At 42.9% G+C, this 11384-nt stretch overlaps 1 protein-coding gene and 2 non-coding genes across 6 annotated transcripts in view; all 3 read right to left on the bottom strand.

Annotated features, from left to right (window-relative positions):
• LOC125882781 (ELKS/Rab6-interacting/CAST family member 1-like) overlaps positions 1 to 11384 on the bottom strand; it is a 215688-nt gene that overhangs the window by 53150 nt on the left and 151154 nt on the right. For all 4 annotated transcript variants that reach the window (XR_007448411.1, XR_007448412.1, XM_049566635.1 and 1 more), the window contains one exon: positions 10871 to 11018. Coding sequence is in view for 2 of the 4 variants with exons in the window: in XM_049566635.1 (XP_049422592.1) it covers positions 10871 to 11018 (148 nt within the window). In the remaining 2 variants the exon portion in view is untranslated. The remainder of the gene's footprint in view (positions 1 to 10870; positions 11019 to 11384) is intronic.
• trnal-caa (transfer RNA leucine (anticodon CAA)) lies at positions 1104 to 1215 on the bottom strand. Its single transcript has 2 exons — positions 1178 to 1215; positions 1104 to 1149 (listed from the first exon to the last, which is right to left on the bottom strand). It is a non-coding gene; the product is annotated as a tRNA-Leu (tRNA).
• On the bottom strand, positions 1654 to 1726 carry trnak-cuu (transfer RNA lysine (anticodon CUU)). The gene has a single exon. It is a non-coding gene; the product is annotated as a tRNA-Lys (tRNA).

The following is an 11384-nucleotide window of genomic DNA, read 5'->3' as shown; positions in this document are numbered from 1 at the left end:
CACATTTATTGGGAATTGAATGAATGACTGAACATCTCTCTTTGAAATCCTCTCTTCTCTAACTTTTTCACGTAAGGTTAAGTGTGGGGAATGGGATTTGAACGCATGTCACCATTTGGTCAGTAAATGTCCCTTTCGTCAACCCTTAAGTTTCAGTGATGAAGCTGTTATTGTCAGGTTTTGGAGGGGCGACACATTGCAGTTACGTGTTCAACACATCAACACTTTAGGCACGCAGTGCAGACCACAGCCACAGATGTAGTTTGGGTTTAAAACACCTTCGCCCAACGTGGGGCTCGAACCCACGACCCTGAGATTAAGAGTCTCATGCTCTACCGACTGAGTATGTTGATTATGTTGAATATGTACATGAAGCCTACAACTTCATGAACATATAAAATGGCTAAATTGACCGTAAAATACCGACTGAGCTGCACAGGCAAGCTGGTTTTCAAGTACTGTACCAGACTGTGTCAGCACCAAAAGAAAAAATGAAAAGCACATATATGTAAAGTCGTCAGTACAGAGGAGACTAGAATGTGTCAATGTCAGGTTAAGTCTTGTTATGTCTTGTTCACACAAATGGAGAAATATGTGCATCATCAAACTTCAGGACTGTGTCAAGGGTGGGATTTGAACCTACACATCCATCTGGAGAGCAGAGGTCCCTTTCGTGAGCCCTTGAGTCTCCCAACTTACTCTGCTGGGCAATATACCTATTAGTGCTATCATTATTAGCTTTCAGAGGATTATTTGTCCAACACATGCATGGGAAGGTGACTTGATGCTTGAACACTTACATTTCAAGTCCTCAGTATGTGGTAGACTGTAATATGTTTATATAAGGTTAAGTGTAAGTCTAGAACCTCTTCACCCAAAGTGGGGCTCAAACCCACTACCCATGAGTCTCATGCTTTACCGATTGAGCTAGCCGGGCTAAACCAAGTAAAAAATTCATGAAGTTTCCATGCCACATTAATTGTAATTGGTGACGAATGCTCATCCAGTTGGGTTTCTGGGTCAGCTCCCAGATACATACATGTGTATGGTACAAGATATGTGTATCACCAAACTAAAGATATGAAACCTGCAGGTAAAATCTATGTCAGGAGTGGGATTTGAACCCACGCCTCCATTTGGAGACCAGAAGTCCCTCTCACTGAGGAAGGAGTCAATCCTTGAGTCTGGCGCCTTAGACCACTCGGCCATCCTGACAACTGAAAGTCAGTCTGGACTTCACAAGTTACATGTAAACAGAATTCACAGGTTTACAGAGTTAAGGCACATTTATACTTCTGTTAGGTGTGAAAATAGATATGTCTGTTTCAAATATTGTAACCCTCATACTTCTACGCATCCTTTATGTTGGCATAGACACAACCAATACATGGCGCTAGGGGGCAAACTGGTTCAGATCAACTTATAGCAGTGTGTATTTTGGCACCAAACACAAACGTCCTGGGTTTATGTGGCAGACAACATACTCGAGCGTGTCTGTGTTCATCCATCACAAATCCAATATATCTGAGGGAAAGTGATGTGATGCGATGCAATGCGATGCGATGACACCTCTCTGTAGAGTCTGTAATATACCCATGATAGTGTAACACACTCATCTCAGCTGTCCTTCAAGTTCAGAGTTTAAAACACCATCGCCCAACATGGGGCTCGAACCCACGACCCTGAGATTAAGAGTCTCATGCTCTACCGACTGAGCTAGCCGGGCTGTAGACACCAGGCAAATGGATCAAATTTCCAGGCTGCATGAACTCTCATGGGCCGAGAACTCTCGGAAGGGTATCAGGTTGTATTTCTGGGTTGACTTTCCTCACAACCTACCAAGAGTGGACTATTATGCCTTAACAGTTAAGAATCATCTAATTTAGTTGAGCTAGCCGGACTACACTGAAAGCAAAGTTTAGGGTAGGTGTCTAATACTACCCGGTACAGGGTATACCCCAGGGTACAAACCCCCACCCCTGAGATTATCAGTCTCATGCACCTCCTTCTTGTGCCCTTTTTATTACTACTAAAGCTACAATCTTGTGAATGGGGAATGGAAGAACAACAAAGGAGGGGTGAGTTATGGCAGAGTTTAGTTGAAGAGGATAAGCTGTATCGAGAGGCTGCTTGATCTCTGATCTCTTGTGGCTTTTCAACAGCCAAATCTCCCTACCCTTCTGCAAACACTCTGTATTTGTCTTTGTCCGCTTTCTTTCTCATTTCAGAGCTTTCTCAATCTAAATAATCCCGCAGAGTTCCTCCCTTTTTCCTCTTCCTGTCTTTATCTCTCTGCTCTCTCATACACAGTACTTTCTATGATTAAGTCTCTCCGTCCTGTTACAAAATGTACCTAACACTCTGCTCCTTTGTGCCTCTTTCTTTAATGATCTGAGCTCTTTTTATAAGTCTCTTTCTCTCCTCTATAGACAGAGGACTTTATATTTTTCCTCTCTCACTGGCTTTCTCTCCCTCTTGACTTTTGAGCTCCTTAACATGCCCTTGTACCCGTGACTAATTCTCTCTCCCACTCTTTTCCACCCTCATCTCTGCAACATGCCCTCATTTCCATATCTTTGCCTTTCTTCTCTTCTCATTTTTCCATCTTGTTCACTGCTTTCTTTTGTCTCTTTCGGGAATTTTGTCCAAATATTTGACCACGAGTTTTCTCCTCATTTGCCCCTCTTTGTTGTTTTTGCTCTTTCTACTTTGCACTGGTCTCAACAATATTCTCAATATCTGAGCAAAATCTTTAAAAAATCCTCATATCCAAACCTTAAGACCTGGTTACAGCAGCATTTAAATGGCAAATCCTATGTTAAAACTGTCCAGATTAGATTAGAATGTAAATGTTTCTGCTCAAGTTCAACTATAACTAGAAAACTTGTGTTGCTAACCAGTAGCAAGCCATTCTAATGCTGCATTCACATGACGAGCATGTCATTTTCAATGGAGGCCAGTAACATAAAGCTACAAACTGATGCCTGACACTGTTGATGGGCGTGACATGCTACAAATAAAAGTTGAGTTGGCCTCAACTTTTTTCAGCACTCCAATGAGTGAAGTCAGCTGATCATGTTTTTTTAACTATGGTACTGTGGGTGACGTTAAAATGGGGCTCACACATTGATTATAAGCATAAAATTTTTTATAACCAAATACAAACTTAAGACGACATTCAGTTGAGGTGCTTTGGGGCAAGAAGCAGACACATAAGCCTTTCACGAAGTAGCTACGGCAATGAGTGCTTGAGCAACACTTCCACGCTCGTAGTGTGAATGCAGCATAATAGTGACTTGTGGGGGAACACAGAGCTACTATAACTTGTTAGCGGTGTATTATCATCCACTTTTATTTAACCTCCTTTGTTGGGAGTATAAACAGCACACAGTTATGTGACATGAGTTGATAGTACGAATATGTGTTTTCAGCAAACTGTGTGAACTTATTGTTCTTGCAGTGACCAAGCTAACGAGCTTACTAAGGACAGTTAAGGAGCTTTTAGCAAGGTCATTAACTCATCAAGGAAACTCCTTGAATTAAATGATGGACAATCCTGAGAACAAAAACACAATTTCCACCAAACACTTTGGGTATTGTACTCTTAGACCTGTTTGTAACCCATACAGACATGTACCCAAGCCCTAGATCTGTTTTGCATTTCCTCCACAGACAGCACTCACTCACTAAATGTCGGCGTGGTTGTTACCAGATGGCCACAGCCGCATCACTGCTCCAAATAGGACTAACTGTAATTCCTTTTCACCAACCATAGCTGGAAGCTTTTGGAAGCATGGTGAATTACATTCTTTTCTCAGTCTACAGCTGCTAACTGTTAACTAATGAAGATGGAAAGGCAGCAAAACATCCTTTTATCTTAAAGTTATAGCTGACTTGCAAATGTAAACTTGCCATTGTAGGAACAGTGGGTAAAGTCCACTGTAGGACTGCAGTGTTTCTAGCTCCATCTTTTGGTATCAGATCAGTGTGCTTGGCACGTCAACAGAGGGGTGACGAAAAAATAGGAGGGAATATAAAAGTTCTCTTGGAACCATCTGTAACGATCTATACTGAGCTGAACTGGACTGCTTGGTGGAAACAAGGCAAAAATACCAGGGGGAAATAACTGATACAGTACAGAAAAATAGAAAGAAGATATGGGAGATATTGTGACTGACCAGCACTAGCATGTTCTGGTGTTAGCGGCATAAGCCTCTAGAAGAAAATAAGGGTGCCTTCACACCTGCCCTGTTTGGTTCCGTTCAATGCCTTAATATGCACATTCAGCACATCCAATGCATCAAAACATTGTTTTCTAGTTGGAGCCGCGCCTCGTTTTCAAACTGTATGGTTTGACTAAAATGAACAATGACAGCAATATAGTCCACGATGACCAGCGCTAAAATTAGCCTGCGTAGTTGTTCCTCCACTGTGACATTAGAAAGTGTCAAATTTATCTTGCCAGTGTACTCTTCTTCAACATTTGTTTACTTCCTGGATTTTTCCCACATGGAAATTCTGACCAATCAAGAGCAGCTTTCTCACACAATGCATTTGATCTGGTCGGCTTGTAAATGCTGCCATAAGAACACGAACCAAATTAGTCCCTGATTCGGACCAAAGCAACCGAACTCTAGGTCTGAAGGCACCCTAAGTACAAATGAATTTCACTTTGTCCTTTTCTGGTGCGGACCTTAACGTTCTCTTCCTCTATCTTTCCCTATTGTCTCGTCTGTCCTCCATCCATCCATCCATCTTTAGCACTGTTGAACCAAAAGCACTAAAACCCCAAAACCCTGTGTGTGAAGACAAAGAGGAGGAGGTGGAGGAAATAATACAGGACAGGAAAGGAAGATGGGGTGAGCAAGGAGGGAAGTGGCATAAGGACGGAGCAGACTGAGCAAAGGTGAGGAGAAAAGAAAGGGGAGAGTAGAACAAAGAGAACTGAAGGAAAGGAAGAAATTAACCCACTGCCTGCCGCATCCTCCTATCCTCCTCTCTCATTTGCCTCACTGGCCTTTCTTTACATTTTCCCCTTTTCTCTTGTCAGGAATGCTGACCTCAGCTCACTTGTTTCTGTGCCAACTCTCTCTTTCTCACTTAATCTAATCATCACACCATTATTTCACTCCTCCTCTTCTTCTTCCCCCCTCTATCTATCCTTCCTGCGGCTCTGCTGTAACCCGCTGACAACGGACAGAATGAGAAACAAATGAACACCGAGTGAAGCGAGGGGGAAAAAACTGCTGAGTCATGCTTGGAAGAAAATTATTTCATCGTGATAAGGCTCTGGGGAATATTAGATTAGATTATTGTTTCGTCTTTCCCTGCGGTGGTGAAAGAGGAACCTTTGTTGATATCTGTGCAATTATCAGTAATGAAAAGCTGCTGAGTCATGGTTGGACAAGAACTATTTCATCGTGATAAAAAAATTAGATTAGTTTTCCCCGCCACTCCTCTGACAAGGAGAAGAAGTTGTTGATAAGTGGAAAATTACAAATGACAATGGAGAGTGACTGACTTAAGCACTGGGGGGAATTATTCATCCTGATAAGTCTCTACGGAGTAATGAATTAGATTAGAAGCACATTTTTTCACTTTAACAGTAACAGGAGACGGTGTGATAATCATAAACAAATAATGCCGCACAGTTAAGTGTGTTAAGAGAGAGACAAATGAATAAAATCTCCATGAATCTAAAAGAGAAACACTACAAAACTGAGGTATTTCAATGGCATTTCAATTGTCACGCACATACATATAACGTGTAACTATGTGGGTCACATGAATCGATAATTAACACATTCAACTGTTCACAGGATTCGAAGTTTCAGAGATTTAAAGTGGCTGAGAGTTCCTCCACCACAAAGTTTTTTTGTGTTTCTGCAATATCATTTAAGACTCTTGTGGGTTTGGTAAAAAAATAACACCTAACCAGGAATTTGGAAAATACCAAACCATCATCTGACAGAGCTGTCCAAAGCCACTCGTACGAACAGCCAAAGCCTTAAAAAACACCCATATTAGAGCCAAGCCTCAGCCACACAGGTGTGGAACAATGGCCAAGGCCACGGCCACACATACACCACCTGTAAATGTTAACCACATGCAGGAGCAGATGGTGGTATATTCACAATCGCTCCTTCGTCTCTGTGCTTTCACACACTCTCAACCACAACTTCCCTCTCTCTGTGTCTTTGTCTCAGGGTTTTAGTCTCTCTCTGCCATACTGCTGAAAGAAAATAAAAGCGAAGAGGAGGAAGGAGACTGTGAGAAAGATAGGAAGAGAAGAGTGAGGAGAGCTGAGGTCACCTTGATCTACAGCCTCCTGCCTTCACTGCAGCTTGGGGTCAGAGGGCGAAACACAGGAGGCACTCTCAGGGACACACATATATTCTTTAACACACACAGGTGTGTTTTATGTATGAAGTGTAAGAACTGTTCATGCAATTATCTCTGTTGTATCCTTTCTCTGTGTCTTTTGACTAAATGTGGTTAATTTTGCTGTGTCATGAGAAAGACACGGGCAAAGAAAGTCTGTATGTCTAGAACTACAGCGCCCTACAAGCAACCTTAAGACTACTTTCACTGTTAATTCAAATAACCCTCTGTTCTCTTTAATACCTGCAAGAAATGACCTTTCCCTCCCCCGTAAACTGAATTATAATCACTCAGGCTGATTACACACTTTGAGCTGATCCTATGGATTTAACCTGATCCAGAGCAGGACCTGTAGCTGTGCAGCAAAGGTTAAAGTGGTGTTACGAACCCAAATTCAGACCAGACGTGAGATGTCAGCGGCGTTTAAGCACTAGCAATACGTTCATCCGTTCAAAAACCACTGACTCTGACCTCTGATCAACTGGTGAGTGATGGTTGTCGCTATGGACAAACACTATGGAGAAACTTAAAAATGCGGTGTGGATTGCCCATCACACAGGCATTGCTGCAAGTTCAGGTGCTGCCAAACCACCTGTTGGCGCTGCAGTACCCAAAAACTGAAAGGTGCTGATTCGTGAAAGGTGATTTAAGTGACTTTAAGCATGGCATGGTTGTTGGAGCCAGACGGGCTGGTGATATACTGGGATTTTCACACACAACCATCTCTAGGGTTTACAGAGGATGGTCTGACAAAGAGAAAACATCCAGTGAGTGGCAGTTCTCTGGGTGAAAATGCCTTGTTGATGCCAGAGGTCAGAGGAGAATGGCCAGACTGGTTCAAGATGATAGAAAGGCAACAGTAACTCAGATAAGCACTGGTTACAACCAAGGTCTGCAGAAGACCATCTCTGAACCAACAACACGTCCAACCTTGAAGAAGATGGGCTACAGCAGCAGAAGACCACACCAGGTGCCACTCCTGTCAGCTAACAACAGGAAACTGAGGCTACAGTTCACACAGGCTCACCAAAACTGGACAACAGAAGACTGGAAAAAGGTTGCCTGGTCTGATGAATCTGGATTTCTGCTGCAACATTCAGATGGTAGGGTCAGAATTTGGTGTAAACAACATGAAAGCATGGATCCATCCTGCCTTGTATCAATGGTTCAGGCTGCTGGTGGTGTAATGGTGTGGGGGATATTTTCTTGGCACACTTTGGGCCCCTTAGTACCAACTGAGCATGGTTTAAACACCACAGCCTACCTGAGTATTGTTGCTGACCGTGTCCATCCCTTTATGACCACAGTGTACCCATCTTCTGATGGCTACTTCCAGCAGGATAACGCACCATGTCACAAAGCTCAAATCATCTCAAACTGGTTTCTTGAACATGACAATGAGTTCACTGTACTCCAATGGCCTCCACAGTCACCAGATCTCAATCCAATAGAGCACCTTTGGGATGTGGTGAACGGGAGATTCTCATTATGGATGGGCAGCCGAGAAATCTGCAGCAAATATGTGATGTCATCATGTCAACATGGACCAAAATCTCTGAGGAATGTTTCCAGCACCTTGTTGAAGCTGTGACACCAAAAATTAAAAAGGGGGTCCAACCCAGTACTAGCAAGGTGTACCTAATAAAGTGGCCAGTGAGTGTATATGCACACTCATAACGTTTACATTTTATTACTTCAAAAATCTGTTTACACCTGTCATACTCATCCTTATGGCAGCCAGAGATTTATACTCACTTATAATTTCATACTGCAGCACTGTCTCTGTCCATCTGTCAGTCAGGTTATCAGTGGCAAAGTGTGTGCATGTGTCACTCTGAAGGAGCGAGCTAAAAATACAACACCAGCCTCAGCTCACTTGATGGTTACACTACACACACACACACACACACACACTCGGGAATATGGAGGAAGTCTCGGCTGTGATCCATCATTGAGAGACTGAAAATTATGACACCACAGAGAGAAAGAGCAAGAGACACACACACACACCAAGAAGGGAGCAAAACTGCTCACACACTCGCACACACATGCATAGCGGCAGACAGTAGAGTCTCTATGTTGTCAGTAACCACCTTCGAGACCCTGAGGTGTCACAAATGACTTCAAATAGGACAGAGAGAGACAGAGGGATGAGGGAGGAAGAGAGAGCCGAGTGATGCATGTTATAATGACTTCATTTGACACAGTCACTCTCCAACACCTCATGTTTTTCTCTTAAACACTCTGTGACACACACACACACCTGCACATGATTTTTCTCCCTCTTGTTGCGTCTATCATATTGAACCCTTTTGAGCTTATTCTATCCATTAAGTGGATTTTTGGCAGTTTTCAATAACTGGGAATCTTCTGCAACAAAAGAGTTGCTACATCTTATCTATCTGAGCGGTTTGTGAGGATGACAACTCTGTTAGAATTATTTGAACTAAAGTTTAGTTTCACAGTTTGTGAATCAAGGGAAATAAAAGTGAACACAAAGCTCTTCAATCTTGGTTTGGTTTTGATATATTGGGTGCGCTTATTGTGTGTTTGGTGGTTGGAGAACAGTGCGTGTGTGACTGCTGGTTGCACGTAAGCCGGAAAAAAAAAAAGTGTGTAGCTGAGTGGGTCAGTGGTTCAACACACCATCCCATAAACTGATGTTAAATGTCCGTCATGGAGGAGAAGCTCCTGGACCAACTGGTGGTGCTCCCTGTGATCCACCCTCTTTTTTAGGGTCTCATGTACTGACACAGATCTCTGTTTCCCTGCGCCCAACAAACTATTTGCTGAAAGCAACACAGCACGCCTCAAGTTTTGCAACCTGCAAAACTCAGTCTGTGTGATCGGGGCCGAAGTGGGTCCTTTAGTATTTCCTGGTGGAATATAATGCAGTATGAAGGACGTCAGCTGAGAGGAAATAAACATGGACCAAGGCAGCTGCTTTGGAATGCATTGCCTGTGAAATGGTCTATAGATCGATTCACGCTAACGTCACGCTAACTCTTGTGGGTAGGTAACTGGCAGTTGATTTGAATCGCAGAGATATGTGAAATCGGCAAACTTGTTTATTTCTGTCGTCACTTTTAGCCAAAACTGTAACGTTCAAAGATATTTTGGTAATCAAAGTAGTCGGACCTATCTGGCGTGTACTGTGTGGTTTTGCTTGTATCTTTGATAAACCACATCTCGCACGAAGGCTGAGCAACGTACGACAGGGGCTGCAGCAAAACCTATTTTAGCCCCCTAAAAAAATCAGTATCAGTTTCAATGTACACTATATATGGAATATTACAGTTTTAGCTTACACACTAACTGATGAAGGCAGCGGTAGATCAGCAGCTCCTGTGTTCTAAAATGACAGTTTTTGTCAGTGTAGTCTGGGAGCTTTGAGGCACTGGTTTCAGCTCCCTGTCGAAAATGGCTGTATGATAACAAGGTAAAGCTGTGAAATAAATATAGTGTGGACTTAAACAGATACTGACTTTTTAGGTGGCTAAAAACTAACCGAGGCAGCATTTGCTCAGTGGTGTTTTATTTTATGTACATGAAGTTTTTTTCCCTGAAGTAACTGTAAACAACACTGTGATTCAGTTTATAAGGTGCATGCATGTGATAAACATGAATTGGTGTACATTTACAGCCAGCAGGAGAACGATTAAGCACTGAAGCTCTGACTTTCATCCTTATTATGAATCAAATTATAGATGCTGATCAAGAAAAACCATCTGCTGTCGCGCTCTAAGCTTTCTGAATTCGAGCACCAAATAAATGCCTCATGTGGCAATCAAGCAGAAAACAAAAACAAGATAAATGGACAGAAAGTGAGAAGAAACAGACGGGAGACCAGTGGAGAAGAAATCCACCGAACTCCCAGTAGGCTCATCCACTAAGGGGTTGGTTAATTCACTAGCCCCACGAGAACCTTTACTGTGTGTGAGTGTGTCTCTGAGTGAGTGAATAGACCTCTGTGTGGAACCACAGAGGCATTTGGTCATGTTTATATCCTTGTTTTTGGCTTGGGTGAGTGTGTACATATCGGTATGTGTGTGCATGCTCTGTGAAGGTGTATCCATACCAGCGCAGTGACGTGTAAGGTTGTGTGTGTTCGCTTGTGTGTATCTGCGGACAGAACATTTAAATAAATACAAATTCATATGAAAGTGTTGTCACCGGAGATTTGTAGAGCATTTGAACTCTGTGTGTGTTTGTGTGTGGTGAGTGTGGGAGGGGTATGTTAATCCTAAATTTACCCATGGTGGTCGGAGGACTGTGGTCACATCTGGACTCAGTTTCTCTCAGCCTGTCTTGTTTTCTTTGCTCCCCTCGTCATTGCCACCTCACCTGTGCACCCTCTTTTTTTAAACCCCTCTCCACACTTTTCCCTCTCCGTCTCTGCTCCTCTCATTGAAATAAGTGACCAAAAAGTTTTCCTGGTGTCCACTTGGATGTGAGAGTAGGTGTGTTGGTGTGTATGCAGTAATCCTACCTGCTGTTTGAGCTGATGAACCAGACCGTCCTTCTCCCTCTTCAGAGCTGCTACTTCTTCCTGGGTTTTCTTCTTCTTGGATGAGGAGAGCTCCAGAAGGGCGATGTTGGCGTCTTTCTCACTTATGGCTGCCAGCAGCGCCTCTTGCCTGCACAGAGAAAAATCATACATTTTGTTAGCAACACACAATCAGATTTTTAAGACAGATTGTCCGCACATTGTTATTCGCTGCTGATCAGGTCCAATTTGAGTGTCAATACATCACCAATCCATCTGAATGTGCTGCTGTGGTAACGACGTGTGTCAGTGACTATGTAGCTGTGCTTGTGATGCAGCTTTCCGATGTGGAAGTAGAAGAAACGGAGGCTGACAACAATAACTGTTTTCAACACGAAAAAACGGATAAATCATCACAGAAGAAATTCACTGTTGAGTTTATCATTATGAACTGATTTTACAAAGTGTCCAAAGAGACATCACAGTTCAAGGCTGGATTATAAAGCTTCTGAAATGC

This window comes from Epinephelus fuscoguttatus, linkage group LG22 (assembly GCF_011397635.1).
Source record: "Epinephelus fuscoguttatus linkage group LG22, E.fuscoguttatus.final_Chr_v1".
Taxonomy (NCBI): Eukaryota; Metazoa; Chordata; class Actinopteri; order Perciformes; family Serranidae; genus Epinephelus; species Epinephelus fuscoguttatus.
Note: the sequence above shows the minus strand (reverse complement) of the source record. Positions and strands in the feature narration are given on the sequence as shown.